The sequence below is a fragment of the Trachurus trachurus genome (assembly GCF_905171665.1).
Source record: "Trachurus trachurus genome assembly, chromosome: 13".
NCBI classification, from domain to species: Eukaryota; Metazoa; Chordata; class Actinopteri; order Carangiformes; family Carangidae; genus Trachurus; species Trachurus trachurus.
In genome coordinates this window covers 24,538,897-24,555,191 of record NC_139892.1, presented here as the reverse complement: position 1 = coordinate 24,555,191, position 16,295 = coordinate 24,538,897, and the positions used below count along the sequence as shown (strand labels likewise).

Below are 16,295 nucleotides of genomic sequence, written 5' to 3'. Positions count from 1 at the left end.
AATTTATATTTTCTTTATCTGCCTACTTTGCAAAATCATAAGCAAAGTTGTCGTATATGGTAGCTGCCAAAGTTAAAATTAACCAGAATTATGCTGAGGTTAGTGTTAATTCCCCCCCCTGCATTTGTAATGTGTGTGTATTTGATCAGGACACATTGTGGATTGAGGTTGTGAATAATAGCACCAGAGAACCAAGGCACGTGTTCTAGAGACAAAACGAGGTGTTTATAAATTACAGCAGAATCAATGTTCAAAGCCTAAACAGTAAGCCAGAGGCGGTCCTGGCTAGTTTTACGCCCTGGGCGAAACCATCCCTTGGTGCCCCACCAACGGACAAACACAAGAATACATTATAATAAGTGTTCGGGGCGGTTCTTTTAAAATGTATTCCCCTACAGATTACTGATTACATGTCCCAAAATCTGTAATCTGTAATGCATTTCGATTACTCAAGTAAAGTAATATATTCTGAATACTTTCTGGATTACTTTTAGCGTATTTCAAAATCACCACTGAATTTGATCTTACACATGATCTTATAGGCTACCGTGGTTCCTCTAAATTAAATCATCAATAAATGTGTTTGAATTTGTCAAACCACAGTTTAATTTGTTATTGATCATCCAGCCACATTTAAATGATTTTTTAAAATAGCCAATCAGATAAAATTATAGGCTTAGGCGATATTAAAACTGAGCAGCTTGACTACAGCCTCTGAACCTCTAAAAAAAATACACAATTTAAAATAGTTTTTGTTTGTGAGCGTAGGGCCAGCAACATGATGATATTTTGAATATATGACAGGAAGGAACCACTGTTCCATCTGTAGGCTAAACTAAAAATGTGCTTAAACCTTCTTTTTACAGTCCATGGCTTAAACTCACTTCTCTGCTGAAGTTGGTGTGGTTTTGGAAACAGCGTGACGTTGCTGTTAAACCAGCTCATTAGAAACATCATGACAGTCCAGGATCCTTTTTAACACATGATCCTGTCGCAGTTCATTCATGTTGTTTACCAGAGACCGGACATTGAAGAGGGAGAAGGGGAATATTGCTGGGCATCCCGATAGCAACATTACCAAAATGAAGCCAACTTCAGGGCGAGGAGTTTTCTTTCCCCGCATGAGAGCCCTCTGGGCCGGCGGAGCGTCCGACGTGAGACCTCAGCAGTCGCGAGTTGATCCCCCCCCGCCCCCCTCACCCCTCACCCCTCCTCTCCTGACACACACAGAACCTGTAGTAGTACATGACTCTCAGCAGCAAGTTGACGTGACATAGGGGCGCCCCAGCGACCACTCCACTAACTTGACGGCGAGTTTTGTTTTGTCTTTTTTTTTTTTTTTTTTTGGAGAGCGCTCATGCGCCCTCACAAAGATTGCGCCCTGGGCGGTCGCCCATATTGCCCATAGCTAAAACCGGCCCTGCAGTAAGCCAAACTAATAAGGCTGACAAAAATAAAATAAAAACAGGTCACAGGCCACACTTGAATGTGAAGGAGTCCATTGATAATTGCTGGCATTCTTTAGTGAATGGCGGGTAAATCAGTCATCAGTTCAACACCAGTCAGACACAGCTCTGTCAGAAGCGAGGTGGTGTCTTAATGTCTTTGTCCATGTGGGGAAATTGGACAGTAGCGTGCTCAGTCCGGCTCTCTGCTCTTGTCTTTGTAGAGATGCAGCTCCTCCAGCTTCTCTGGCAGGAAGGTAACAGGCACTGAGCAACCTCGGGTTCTTGGAGGCATCGTGTTGACCTACAAAACAGAAACCAATCAAGAAAATTACATAAGGGCAAATTCACCCATAATCCAACAGAAAAGAAATCTCACTCCAGGGATTTAGAGCCATGCAAAGCTTTTTGTTTTACCCACAAACTCTTGGTAGGTCTTGGGAAAGAAAGTAAAGGGAACTTTTCAATACCCCTTGAACACTGCTGATAGTAAATTCATACAGCTCTGTTTGCAGACAGGCTTTTCTGGGGGCTAATCATTCACACTGATCCATATACATCAGATGACACATAGGAGGGCAAGTGTGGGTTCAGTGTCTTGCCCAAGGACACTTCGATATGCGGACTGGAGGAGCCGGGAATCAAACGAACTTCTAGTTAATGAACGACCGACTCTACCTCCTGAGCCACAGCTGCCACAATACACCAGATGTACAACACGTGGGGGGTATCAATAGTCAAAGGGACACGGTTTATGGAGAAACATTAGTATTACATTTGTCAAATATAATTCTTCGATTCTGTTATATTTGCCAAAAAAAAAAGAGAAGAAAGAAAACCAAAACTATGGGCTGGCAAGGTTGGGTGGTAGGGTGATTTGGCTATAGCTGCATTTCTCAGTTCTCTATTGTAAATGAAACAGCTTACTTTCACAAAGGACACGGACACAATTTATTGGTGTAATTTTACTGAGTTGTGTAACCCCTGGCCTTGGTGGCACGACTCAATCTTCACACAGACTCGACTGATTACAGTAGATGATTTCAATGGTCTAAGTCTGCTGATTTGATCTGTGCACAGCATTTTGGGCTTGTATCAGCTGTTCACAAAGAATTGGTTCAGACATATGACTTTGACATAAAGAGTTTTCTATACTAAAGGTAGTAATACAGCCCTTACATTGACTTACACTATATTTTGTGTTTTTGTGTACTTAATCTGTCATCTCATCAATGATTAGGCTACCCCAGTGTATAGAATTTAAATCGCTTCAACGTTCTGAGTTTGACAGAAATGTTGCTTTGAATTGTTTCTACAGGTGAAATCATTTGAAATAATAAGCACAGAGGATTTATGTGATTCATGTGTCTGCTACTTAGTAAGTCAAGGTTCTCCAGTGGAATTTAAACTACAGATTTTAGTGTCTACCAGACATTTACAAGGAAATTACTGCCAAGAGTCATTTCAAGTAGTAAATTTAACATGTTAAAAACCAAGCCTATTTAGGCCTTTTCTCGAAAATTGCATATCCATAGTAAAGGGGAAAAAATTAGAAATTACTAAGTGTAAATTTCAGTATATGTGTGAAGAGTAAATGAAGATGGCACACAGAAAAAATTAAATAAAATTAATATTTGCCCCCCCCCCCCCCCCCCCCCCCCCCCCCCAAAAAAAAAATCATATTTTAGATGAGTGTCCTTCAGAATGATGCTAATAAAGCTCAAAACCTCTATCAAATGATTGTACAATATGTATGGACATTATCTCTGCAGTGGTTGATTCTGATAAAGTGAAGCAGTACAAAATTATTGAGATTTTACTACAAAATATTCAGGCGAGCTTTCCAAAATGTCCATTTTTGGCACAGCTTAACCACCTGCCACTATAAACCATTGTTTGATCTTTATTTTCACACAATTTGCATAAACTAACTGAAAAAGAATCAACCGGGACTTAATAACAACTATTTCTAGGCCCTCTGTGTCCCGCTGCGTGCAGTTATGCCTGGCTCTATCTCTGCAGCGGATTGGTTAAATCAAGTGATTGACAGCTCATTCGAACCGTTAGAGCCAATAGAATGAGGCTATACCCACTAACCCTATACTGCCAGCCAATCAGAAGCAGCCAAATCCTGAAATGTGTGACGCGCAGGCTGTTGTGTGCGGCGCTCACAAAGGTTCCACCGCTCCTAAAGCCCGTCCGGACCGATTTAGATGTAACACCGGTCAAAGTTCAAACTGGAAATATTGTGGTATATATATTAATATATATATATATATTTTTTTTTTTACAGTCTATGGGATTTACTAGAACATCTCTGGATTTACCCATAAAACAAACTTTTCACGGCAAAACAGCAAAGGTAAGAGGGAATTTACAACCATGTTTTGGCCAAGCAGTGTCTGTGTTTGCTCGACTTTGCTCGTTTTTGTCTTCTCTCTCTGCCGTGCTGCTGTGTAGCTTCTGTGTAGCCGCGGGTGCTATGTATCGTTCCAATCTTTGTAGCCGGCTCTTTCAGAGGGGTAACGTTAGCTGATGTGTTTTGCATAATGCACAGTAGTATACGAGCCAGAAATGTGGCGACTGGGTCCACACAGAGGTGCTTCATGAAGTTTGATGTTTAGCCTAGTTGTTTGTTTGAGTAGTGTTTGGGCTGTGTTTGGGTCATATAAACATGGTTTTTACACGTTGTAGACCAGCTTCTGCTGTTTAATTTGATGCAAATATGACTATATTCTTTCATAATTAGTGCTGTAGAGGCTCTGTGGTTGTTGTTGGACTTTGGGGCATAGCAAGCAGAAAGCATTGGTGACTGATTTCATCTATTTGCAACTGTGGTAGTAGATGAACGTGTATCACTGCTGGAAGCTCATAGTGTTATGTTGTTGTTCTAGCACACAAAATCCAATGATTTAGACATGCACACTTATGTACAAAGAATAAAAAAATAACAACAGAAAACATAATTAAATCCAGCATTAGCTATCACGTTGCATGGACCTGTGTCCTGTCTCACCTTTCTAAGTGAGGTGCCATATACGTCAGAGTTGTGGTGGTTTCGCCTCTTGTCCTTTTTCTCAGGTGTCCACACTCCAGGATCTGTCTGAGTGGAGCGGTCCGACAGCGTTGAATCACCCATGTTGTTTCTCCAGATGGGACTGCCCCTGTTGTGCTCTGTGTCGTTACTTTGGGGGAAAACGAAGGTCTCCTCCTCTGAGCCTGGCGGGGAGTGACACAATGTTAATGCTTTGTGTTTCAGGTCATATTACATTATGGGAATTTTACATGTGTGTCTTGTGCACTGTATATGACAGAGAAAAGACGCACTCCCGCTGTTGCCCTTGCCTCTTAAGTCTGGGGCAGGTGTGCACGGGCAGGACCCTGTTGTGTTTTTGTGTTTCTTCACGCACTCCATCCCGACCAGATCTCGACAGTGTCTGTGACAGTTTATCCCACAGTCTGAGAGAGAAAAATATTCAGATTTTAATAGAAGCACCTCTACCTTAATCATAATAGCTCTGCATATTAAAAACCAAATGACTTTCACTTTACATGCATACGGCTGCAGAAGTTTTAAAACCAACCTGAACCTGATATGATGTAACTGAAGGTTGGTAAGAACATCTTTCTTTTCACCTGAATCTTCAACTTATTTTACTGTGTATCAGACAAACTCTTGTCCTGATGAGGCTGAAGTACTATTTTCTGAATGATGACATGACATGGGCTGTCATTTTAGATGTTCACTTTATGATCTTACCTTTACAGTGGTAGCCCTTCTTGATGACTCCCAACAGCTACAAGGGGGGGCAGACACGATATGTCATGTTACTGTCTGACTGACCAAAAGAAACATAAAACCACAAACATAAAAAAAAAACAATGGATACTAACAAAGCCTCCACATGTGTCACAGAACGTTGGCCGTTTGTATGTGGTTTCATGGAAGTTATGTGCGTCTCTGAAGTTGTAGCCCAACTTGGCACATATAGACATTCCCCTCATGAAGTAAGAGGTGATTTCTTCACGGCTGATTTGTCCCTCCCTGGACAGAAAATTATCCAAAGTGCAACACAAAAGTGAGTTTTTTTTTTTTTTTTTTTTTTTTTTACAATCCATTCAACAACTCATGATGTTTCATGTTCTCTCTGTCGTGCAGCAGCCACGTCATGGTGAGAGGCCTTTGTGCGTGCTGCAGCTTCCTCACCTGTCAGTTTCGTGAGTGCAGAAGGAGAAGGGGAAGTTGGCTGCTATTTTTTCAAAGTCCTCCAGTGAAATGTAGCCATCTTGGTTCTGGTCGTAGTTTTTCATTATGGACTGCAGGGGGCAACAGAGCAATCAGATCTCCACACGCTCTTCAGAGCAGTTTTGGTTAGTTCTGCTTAGTGTTGCCAAGTAATAAGGAAGTGAAAGGCAGGAGGTTGTTGCAGAGTCACATACTCACATCCACCATTTGTTTGACGTGTTTAGATATGGTGTCTGGGTCCAGCCTGGGGGCGACTCCTGATCCCCATTCTGCCACTACTGGTGCTTTAACTGGAGCTACAGGCTGTGGATGGACAGATGCAGTGATGAGACACGAAGGACTGCATACGAGAAAACAAGAAAAAAAGAAAGAGCACACCCACCACATAACACGCTTCCCTAACGTGTAGCACTTTGATGTGGCTGACTTTGATGTATTTCAGCACGAAGTCTGTGCTTTTGTTTTGAAGAAGACGTTACACCCACAGAAAGAGCACAAATATCTCTCTTGTGAAAAGAGGTTAAAGCAAGTGTGAGCCTGATGGCGTTAGATTAGCCTCTCCTTCAAAGACGGGTATGCATCTCCACTGACCTGGATCTTGGGGTTCTTGGGCTCCTTGGTGTACGAAAGTTCATATATCTCATCCTCGGTGTAGTATAAATCTAGAGAGAGCTGAAGCATTAAAAGAACATAATATAAGACGTTCTTTGTGGAATCTTTTTTTAAAATTTCAATTCCTGAAAGTCGCCTCCTTGTGTCCGTCTCATACCGTGAGCAGGTGCAGAAGGTCTTTGTTGGCCTCGAAGGGTGGCGCGCAGCTGTGGATGGCCAGCAGGTCGTTGATGTTGCTGTACAGGTGCTGCAGCTTGCTCAGGTTGATCTTGTCCTCCTCGATGTAGTTTGGCAGGACTTCATTCAGCGAGATCAGATCCTTCAGGTGGACGCCCAGGATGGGCACCTTGAAGCCGCTGCACTCGTTGTAAACCCGCCGGTAGTTGCTGTAGTTGCTGCGTGAGGAGAGCAGCTCCGTCATCTCGCTCAGGGCCTTAAAGAGGGAAAAGATCAAGAGATGATTGATGAATGAGCCTGACGTGTGTTCCTGCAGTTACTTATTTGATATTTGTTAGCTAAATGAGAACATGAGAACAGTTAAGTAAGTCGTTTTTAGTAAGTAAACATAAAAACAGTCTGTAAACAGTGATGTATAGCTCTTTGTACGCGCAGTTAATGTTAGTCTCCAATGATCTTTAATGTAGCATCAGCTGTTTGTCGACATACCACAGCCTTGATTTAAACTATATATAATACTAAAGCAATAATATAGAACAAAGAAACCGTAAGAGGGGAGTTGACCCATCCCAAAAAACTTTCCAAGATACTGTGACACCTGAACGCATCATCCTCTTGCTTAAAGATACGGAAACCAGTATGTCTCATCATTTTCACAGTCATGTTGACAAAACATTGTTAATAGGTGGAAAAAAAGAAGCTCAGGAAGGAGATTAATTCAAGACAGAAACATTTCATCATCTTGGGCTTGTGGTGAGCTAGTCATCCATCATCCAGAGACTGACTCATGGTTTTTGTAATATTTAAAATACCTTAGTGATGTCAGGAGGCAGCAGGTTAGAGGTGTCTTTGAGGCGGGAGATTGAGCTGTGGCAGAGGCCTCCAGTTACTGCCATTAGAGTGTTGAAGTTTTGCAGAGTCCGAAGCTTCTACAGAGGTAAACAGAGTGAAAGTCAGCATGGTACAAAACAACAGTCCTTTTTCCCCTCAAAATCATAACCCAGACAAATAAAAGCTCTTGGAAGCTGAACAAAAATCCTCCAAAGCCTCTTAGCCAGGTTGAGTGATGTTTGATCCCTTGGCCCGTTTACCTGAGCCACGTGAATGAACTTGGTGAAGACCTGGGCTCTCTGCTGGGCTGTGTGTCTGCTGAGGATCATCAGCTGGACCCACTGGGAGACGCCGTTACACATCATGACCGACCGCTCCAGGGCAGGGTTGTCCCTCACCGAACCTTGATCCACGTAGCTGCGGTAGTCCAGGAACTGGCAGATCAGACGGGGAGGTGGTCAAGCTCAGGAAACAACACGGTCAGTTCAGCAGTGTAAACAATAACTGTTCACTCTCCCCTGAATCTTGCAGATAACGTGCTTGAACTTAAGATAAAAGTAAGTTATTCTGCACTGCAGGAGGTTATACAAGCAATTGCTTACAATCTTCAAAACCAAAAGGTCACCGATACCAACAATAATGAAGTCATAAGTCCCCCATATATTATCCTCTAAATCCTACCAAACCCTTGAAAGCTATTCATCACTGATCATGATCACTACCTTAAACATGTTAGGCTGTCAGGTAAAATGATGTTATCTCTAAGCTGATTCCACAGTGTCGTATATCAAGCATCATTTTCCGCTGGATATCTGTGCATGTCATGAGGCAGAATTAAGCAAAGAACAGCAAATAGTGACAAGTTGTTGACTGAACTCACCGAAATGTTACAAAAGTTCTTGAATTCCAGGTAGCTGAGATGCTCGGCCATCTCATCTGGCTCCATGTGGTCAAAGATCAGTGACACCTTCCTCTTCTTCACGGAGGGTGAGGGTGCCTGGGATATGTTCACATGGGGGTTTCTAGGAAAAGAAAAAACTAAGTGAAATGGAGTTCTTTTTTTCCCCTGCTATTTATAGACAAACGTGTTTGAGTTGAGCAAACTATAGTGGTAATAATTACAAAGCGTGGCTCACAAGCAGTGGTGGTCGGTGTGCTGTGAGTGCGTCTCCTCTCTGTCTGACCGAACCAGTGCCAACAGGTCCCCCATGGTCTGCTCCAGGAGGGGGCCTCCCTCGAATACTGCCGGAAACTGGCCGATCCACTGCCTTGCCACGGCACAGGGGCAGAGAATATGTTTACTACCCACAAATAGAGCAGTATAACCAGTTCTGTCACACTGCCACACAACACGGTCATGTTCCCGCTGTCCCTTACTCACCTGACAAGATGGCAGATCTGTGTCCGTCTCATCCCTCTCCTGTCCGATGGACAATCCTTATAAGTGAGAAGAGTCAAGGATCTCAGCACACAACATCACAGTAGACACCAGCAGCAGGGATACGCTGTTACACTACAAATCTGCTTTGCCCACACTGAGTGTAAAACAAAGCCACGTGTGTTTCCTGATCTGATTAATTACTGTGGACATGTGATTGGGAGCAGTGCACTGGCGGGACCATGTGTGTTTTGCGCTGAGCGACAGTGGAGGATATAGGATGAGAAGTTTCTGGGCAAAGGTCTCGGATGGCACGACCCAGCTGTGCATCATCAGCGTCATGTGGACGAGCTGAGATCCTTTGGCGCTGGAAACCTTCCCCTCCGAATCTGCAACCAAAACACAGCAGCACGTTTCACACAGAGATAAACAACAACAACAACAGAAACTGCGCTGCAGCAGCATGGCTTAGTGGTCAGTCATAAACCAGTCTGCAGGGCCGGCCATGGGACATGAACAGTGCCACCCAATGTCATTGTCATTGTGTCACAAAGGGTTATTTAAGGTTTCTGGTAAAACGAAACAGATGCCAAAAACAAGGCTGAGTTGAGGTAGGCGTCACTACTTCTCACCAAATCAAATCAAACAAGCACCAGAGGTGCAGCACAATAGATACCAGCTCTGGATCCTCTTCATACCAAAAGATAGAGAAAAAATGTGTTCGCCTGAAGCAGCACTTTCTCTTTCTGTTTAATGTGCATGCATGTGATCTGTGTAAATCACAGTGGATCACAGCAGCAACTACTGACTCTGAAATATTTAATATTTCATACCCAAGCACTATGTTCGCTTTTGATACAAAAGCCCTGATGCATTTAAGTACAATCAGAACACCACCCAGTAAAACAGAGAAATACATTCCACTTCCTCCTGCAGTCTTTTTGTATATTCAGATATTTTGGGCGTACTTGTTTGTTTCCTTTTGTTCACTGTTGGTGTTCATTAGTATTTTAACCTTTGATGGAAAAAATGGCAGTGGAAAAAGCTGATTACCCAGAACATAGTTTCTGTTTGGACCTGTCGCTGCTGAGTCTTGTAAATTCTGTTCACTATGACCGTGATAGCAGCAGGACTCTGAACAATTTACAAACTATGTGAAAGCTAAATACCAATAGGCATGGTAGGATAGTTTAGACATGCTTATTGTGATTTGGAAGAACTGACCAATGAGGAGTGTGAGACCACTGAAAGAGAGGGAGAGGAGAGAGACTTGTGTCGTTTAACAGTGCATGGGAATAGTTAGCTGGCCTCTGCAGCCCGGCAGAACAAAGCTTGATTGTATGAGACTGCCCTTTGTTTTGCTCCCTCCCTCCCCTGTCAGCCTCTCTCACCCTGGATTCCCCCCTCACTCTCCCTCGTCCCTCATTTATATAACCTGGTTGTGATAAAGAGCAAAGACAAATGACAAACCTTGGGAATGCATGCAAACACATAGAGACAGAGACTGACCAAAGCAGTTCAGGCAGCGCTGTATGAGGTCATCCAGGCTGGCAGCACTGGCACTGGGAGCAGAGCTGTGGCTGGCGCTGGAAGCAGAGCTGGGGCTCTGCAGGGCCCGGGAGATGTCCTGAGGACTGGGACATGTATTCCTCCTCCGTGGGACCAGCTTTGTGCTCTTCAGCACACCAGGGCTCTCACTGGGTTTCCTGAGAAGAATAGAGAGAGAGAGAAACGCACAGCGTGTGTATAAGTAGCCTAGAAATAAGTAGAGCAAAGTGTGGTGAAGTGCAGGTCAGCATCTGAGGAAATGCAGCTCCCCACATCTGATAAACTGTGCTACAGTGCTGCAGCTGTTTGAACCATCATGCACAGGCAGAGGAGCTGCAAACAACTACACAGCTTAATGTGTTTTTCTTCACAAAGCCACCGTGGAGATAGATAATGGCGGAGTAGTCCAGAAAATGTTCATTATTTGTCAGATAGGTCACAGACTTAAAGTGGTTGGGGCTTTTTTCATACTGACATCTTGTCTCTAGTTGGAAATGACAGTCACAGGTTCTCACAGAAAGAACTGGCCCAGTTACAAACAGATGCACTGTGCTTTTTGGCTTCAGTCCTGTTTTATATGGAGAGAGTATCAACATGGTTTTAGTTAATGATGCATGTGACTACAACAACTCTTTGCATTAATTAAAATTAAAAAAAAAGCGAAACCGCTTTGTTTATGTGTGTAAAAGTGTCTTTTCAATGCAAATTTTGAGAACAGCAGAATTTCAAGTGTAGGTTACTAATACTTGGACTTCACCTTTGTAGTGTTAAGACCCGCCTTTAAACGGTGGCCACAGTATCCTGAAATCTGAAAGTCAGGCTGAAAAAGTACATCATTACATCACATATGTATGAGGTCAGTAATACAACATGCCACACGTGTACAGCAATACTGATGTGCAAGTCATTCTAATTCCTTAGCATTTCTTCAGAAAACACCTGACGTGGGTTCATAAAAAGTAGCAGTTTGTAGCATACGTGATGTTATTTACTGGGGGTGTTAGACGCAGCACGATGGAGAGGAGGGGCACTGTCTGCTGCACAAATCAATAGAATGAGGCCATGTACATTAACAACATGTTTTCAGGCTTTTTAAAACTTGCATACCATCATTTGCATTTAGAATAAAAATAATAATAAATGCAATCAATGAAAGATCAAACTTCACATGTCATAGACACACTGAGAAGAGACGTGACTTTGTTTTTGGGGATGTAGGACAGCGTCACTGATAATTGTGTTTCCCTTGACTTTTCATGGTAGCTAGAAACATGGGTTTAAGGGATTTTACTTTTGGTTGTACAGCATATAGACTGCAGCATTGGCCACACCCTTTGGTGGAGCTGGGGTGATGATGAGTGTGGTCAGAGGTGTAGAACAACTTTCCACTGAGGGGGGGCGTCCATAAGCAACACCTATTCTTGCAGCATCATAGTGAGAGATACTACTGAAGGGCTGTTCAGCTGCCTGCCACATGAAAAGAAAAATGAGACTCCTATGTTTCCTACAGTATGTGATTAAAGCTTCCTCTTCGGATCCGGGACTCAGTTTAGCAACATCTGACTGTATTTCACAATAACTAGTAACTGGTTGTTCTTATGCTATTTTACCTTTAGACTGTTCAATACTTCTGTTCTGCAAATGAGCTACAGTCCTCCAAACCTGGAATTTAGCCAAACTTTAAATGGAGAAAAGTCTTTGTGCATGTTTCCTTGAAAAAAAAAAAAAAAAAAAACGTGTCATTTTGTGCAGTGGTGTTTCAAATTTTGCACTCGTGCGTTTGTACATAAATTGTACACCATGTAGCGTGGCGAAACTGTTGGTCTCTATACTGCAGCTAATGTTATGACATTACCAGGAAGCACTGTGAGTTCAGAGAACTGGCGACAAGTTCCCTGAATGACCAGACTTACATCCCCTTCGCTTAACCTCTGTTTGTTTGTGCAGTTAATTTCCTCGGCCCACTCACACTCGCAAAACTCACACACACACACACACACACACACACACACAATGCATTACTCAACATACACTTGCACGCCTGTCTGTCTTTATATACAACACATGAATGGACACTCTTGGATGCACATTTTAATACAGGCATACGGGGTGACATTCACTGATCTATTCATACCACAAGCTGCTTAGCCCCCCCCCCCCCTCTCTCTCTCCATCAGACACCCTGATGGAGAGATGTCAGTGACGACCCCAGTCTCTCTGGATCCTGGTAGTCCAGCTCCAGACGGCTGGTCCCAGACCTGCTAGACAACAAACCTCCCCCCCCTCCTCCTCCATCTCCTCCTCTTCGCCTCATTACACCAGCTGGCTACTGAACTCAAAACACTAACACTAAACAGCACAGCATGTACACTGTGAACAGTATTACATTAAATCGAAGTAAGACAACACACGTAGACAAAGCAAACAAGGTCACGATCAAGGTGCCTGGATTCATCACCCGAGTCACACATTACACTCCTGCAAGATGTTCCAGTCAGGCCGTTACATCTCATGTTCTCAACATGATGAGAACATGCTCCGTGATGAGATGTGTTACAATATTATGGTCAGAAAAAAAGTACAAACTTTAAGTCAGCTGACATACAAGACCCTTTGGTGTGACTGCTACCCACAATCCTCTGCTATGGAGGGTAGTACCTTATCCATTAGTGCCCTGTGGACCAAACTGGCCTCTAAACATTATATGACTGTAGGTCTCATTTCAAATACAGAATTATCTATTGGGCTGATTTTGTTTTTGATCAATAGTAGGCTATCAATAAATTGTGAAAGTGCTTATGTTCCCAAGGTTGTTTTATGTCACAAACAGTACAAAATCCAGAAGTGTGAAGTAGTTTACAATAATGAAAAAATAACAAATTCCCTCACTTTAGAGGCTAGAACAAGAGTGTGCTTTGCATTTTGCTTTTGCTATTTAATTTCTTTTTTGTGTCCTATAAAACTTACAGTAAAACCTCCTCTTTTAGATTTTTGCCATTTATCTGTAAAGTAATGGAGAAATAAGCTAAAATTGAAAAAGTAACGTTTCTGTCTTCTGAGCGATGGCTTTCTTATCTCAGTGCCCTTTACAACTTTTCATCTCTCTCTCTCTCTTTGACTCAAAGTGAATCCAGCTCTGCGTGTCACACTAATGGAGGAGACACGATCGCTACTACTAACAGAAGTGCTGATGGGGAAATGCTATTGATGTCATGACGTTTGTCAGGGAATTTCCCACAGAGTGCTGAGCAGGTAACACATACAGTGCAGCAGTCAGTCAGTCATCTCTCGCCTGTGTAACGAGCCTGGAGAGTCCGAGTGCTGTTGGTAAATAGAGTCGGCTCATGATGAGCTCCCATGCAAATTTGAACACAACTGAAGTTACTGTTTGTGCATTTGCACTCGCCTTTCCCTGAGAGTGAGCTACACAGCAGGGCTAGGCTAAATATAATAATCACACCTCTATTGACAGTGCCTCCATAGAAACTCATGACTCCCCAAACTTGATGGTGAAACAGAAAATCTTCATGTGCACAAAAATGAGGAACAAAAGCCCATGTTGTAATTAATGAGCCTCAGACTGGGTCCATCATATTACTGATTTAGTTTTCAGAGGACCTCCCACACCTACATTTTCTCCAGGACTCCTCCTTCACTTTTTTCCTCTTCCTTCATCCTTGCTCTATTCAAACCATTCAGGAAACAGCTTCTCCTTATTTTCTTTGGAAAAACCCCTCTAACTCCCCTTCCTATCCGTGTCAGGACTCCTGGCTGCGGATCCAATTCCCCCCACCTCCCCTTTTTTTTCCTCCCTCTCTCGCTCTCACACTAGCAGGGGGATATGCAAATTCCTCTCTTTCTTTCCTTAATTGATTAATTGAAGCCAGGGCCCTTTGAAGGCCTTGTTTGTGAGCTGCTCTTTTTCTCTTGCTCTTCCCTCTCCACAACCTGTATTCTTGTTCCCTCTGCGTCAAGGAGATGCATCTACTGCGAGGAGCGATTCAGTCATCAGGTCGACTTCAAGTTACTATTCCATAAGCTACTGCACCATCCATTGTATTTAGCAGCGAAGAATCTACAGCGAATATCCATCAAGTTTTTCATCTGTGGTGAGGAATTAGAAGTGTCAAGTGTTTCAGACTGTGGCCATGAATCTGTCCAGCTATGAAATCATACCTTTGCAACTATACACACACTCTCTCTCTCTTTTCTAATTGATAACGTGTAGATACATTTTTATTTTTTGGACCCACAAAGATTTTAAGTGTCATTCAAACAGTGCTACTACATTTGTGTTACTTGTGACAGTGTGTCTTCATTCTAACTAGGGATTTAAGATACCACTGAAGGCCACTCCATCAGTCCACCTTAAACTCAAGTCGCTAAATCACACACAACACACATTTGACTACTGTAACATTTGACACACGATCCTTTCATTCCAGGCAATCTGATAAGAGCTGCGGTCACAACTACACTGGTAGAAAAAAAAAGTGCCACTGAAAACACAACCTCCAAAACACGCTGTTTCTCTACAGTATCTAAGATCGAATGCAAAAACAGACGACCCCTAACTGATATGTAAATTAGCTGGGCAGAATAGAAAAAAAAACAGAACACATTTCCATGGAAAGGTGAGAAGACAACACTCAACATGCACAGACACAAAGTTGAATGTCAGGGCTCGCTTGTGTGCAGTACACACAAATAATTTGAGAAGTTGATAGTCCTCACTGATACTCAAGCCAGAGACAGTAGCTGTGACTGTGTTATGTGTGATATGTGTCTGCAATGTTTCTTTCTTTCTTTTCTTTTTTTTTCAAAAAGGCTATTATTCTCTCAACTGCACATTGTCAGGTTCAAATAGGCTAAATGGCAGGAAACATGTGCACACACACGCACACCAAATGAAAAATAAAAGTAAATGCCCTCCTTTTCTTCTCAGCTCGTCAAGCACTTTGCACAAACCACACTGCATCTCAAACACAACCTCAAGGTTCACACGTCTCGGCTGCAAATGAAACACATGCTGCTGACACATACTCAGACTTAGACTTGCTAAGACACTGAGCTGTTCGTGGATCTGACTCCACCAGACTCTCAGTTTTGATGTACCCTCTTCTTTTCTTTTGAATTACCTCTTGGTCTTGTTCATTGTAGAGCTCTTCTCCTCGGCAGCACTCCTCCTCCACTGGTGAACCACACGGGCATCTGAGCGTGTCTCTACAGCTCCATGGTTGACCCTACTCCTCCTCCTCCTCCTCTTCTGTGTCCTGTATGTGTTTATGTGCCCAGGACAGCGAGAGCAGGCACAGGACAGAGAGCTGCTGGGGGCTGCTCACCTTCCAGTCAGAGAGACTAGACTAAACTCAACGCCTAAGCTCTGCTTATCAAACCGCTCTGCGTGTCACTCAGCCGCTCTCTCTTTGCTATCTGAAGATATCCATCAACCACAAATCAGCATCAAAACAGACTTTTTGCGCCCTGTGCCTGCAACAAAGCAGACGTGCTGAGAGAAAAAGCCTCAAACAAGCTTCAAAGCGGAGTGCAAGAGCTAACTAAAGTTATCCACTTGCCCCTTCAACATAAACAAGTCAGCATCTTAAATGGAGGAACTGGCTCTGACAGATAGGGGAACTCACATTAGTTTCTGTGTGTGTGTGCGTGTGTGTGAGTGTGTGCGCACAAGGGGGAGGGGAGAGGCGAGGGAGAGAGAGAGAGAGAGAGAGAGGGAGGGAGAGAGAAAGAGAGAGAGAGGGAGGGAGAGAGAGAGAGATAGTGATGAGCAATCATCTGAGCACCATCAGTGTACTCCAGGAAGCGACATCTGTGGCTCTTTTTAAGAGTATCAACATAGAAAGAAATGCGCCACACCTAAATGTCACTTTTTTTGATACAGTCTTCTGGAGCATCGCATGAACTTGGCAACAAAAACACTTCCTGAAAATAAATAGTTCGGTGTCTGATAACATTATTGAATAATGGCACGCATATCCTTACTAGATTTGTTCATCCAGAGTCTCCAGAGTTCCCTGAATCACGTTTATCATCCTGATTT

The 16,295-nt window shown here is 43.1% G+C and overlaps 1 protein-coding gene across 2 annotated transcripts; it reads right to left on the bottom strand.

The window, feature by feature from the left end:
- Positions 1-1,496: 1,496 nt before the first annotated feature.
- On the bottom strand, positions 1,497-15,843 carry rasgrp4 (RAS guanyl releasing protein 4). 2 transcript variants are annotated; one of them, XM_083984605.1, is made up of 17 exons: positions 15,376-15,843; positions 10,199-10,395; positions 8,967-9,078; positions 8,693-8,755; positions 8,448-8,579; positions 8,192-8,333; positions 7,572-7,745; positions 7,293-7,409; positions 6,461-6,736; positions 6,283-6,363; positions 5,890-5,994; positions 5,653-5,762; positions 5,340-5,490; positions 5,206-5,242; positions 4,773-4,904; positions 4,462-4,664; positions 1,497-1,749 (listed from the first exon to the last, which is right to left on the bottom strand). In XM_083984605.1, the coding sequence occupies exons 1-17, from the start codon at positions 15,390-15,392 to the stop codon at positions 1,639-1,641; spliced, it is 2,160 nt and encodes a 719-aa protein (XP_083840731.1). In that variant the 5' UTR covers positions 15,393-15,843; the 3' UTR covers positions 1,497-1,638. The 2 variants fall into 2 exon arrangements, with proteins under 2 accessions (XP_083840731.1, XP_083840732.1); XM_083984606.1 differs by having other exon boundaries at positions 4,791-4,904.
- Between the last annotated feature and the right edge of the window lie 452 nt (positions 15,844-16,295).

Excerpts from the sequence above, each read along its gene's own strand:
- rasgrp4 (XM_083984605.1), bottom strand. Across the intron at positions 7,746-8,191 it reads AGAACTTTTGTAACATTTCG|TTCCTGGACTACCGCAGCTA; the intron begins GTGAGTTCAGTC and ends CTGATCTGCCAG. Across the intron at positions 1,750-4,461 it reads ATGGCACCTCACTTAGAAAG|GTCAACACGATGCCTCCAAG; the intron begins GTGAGACAGGAC and ends TCTGTTTTGTAG.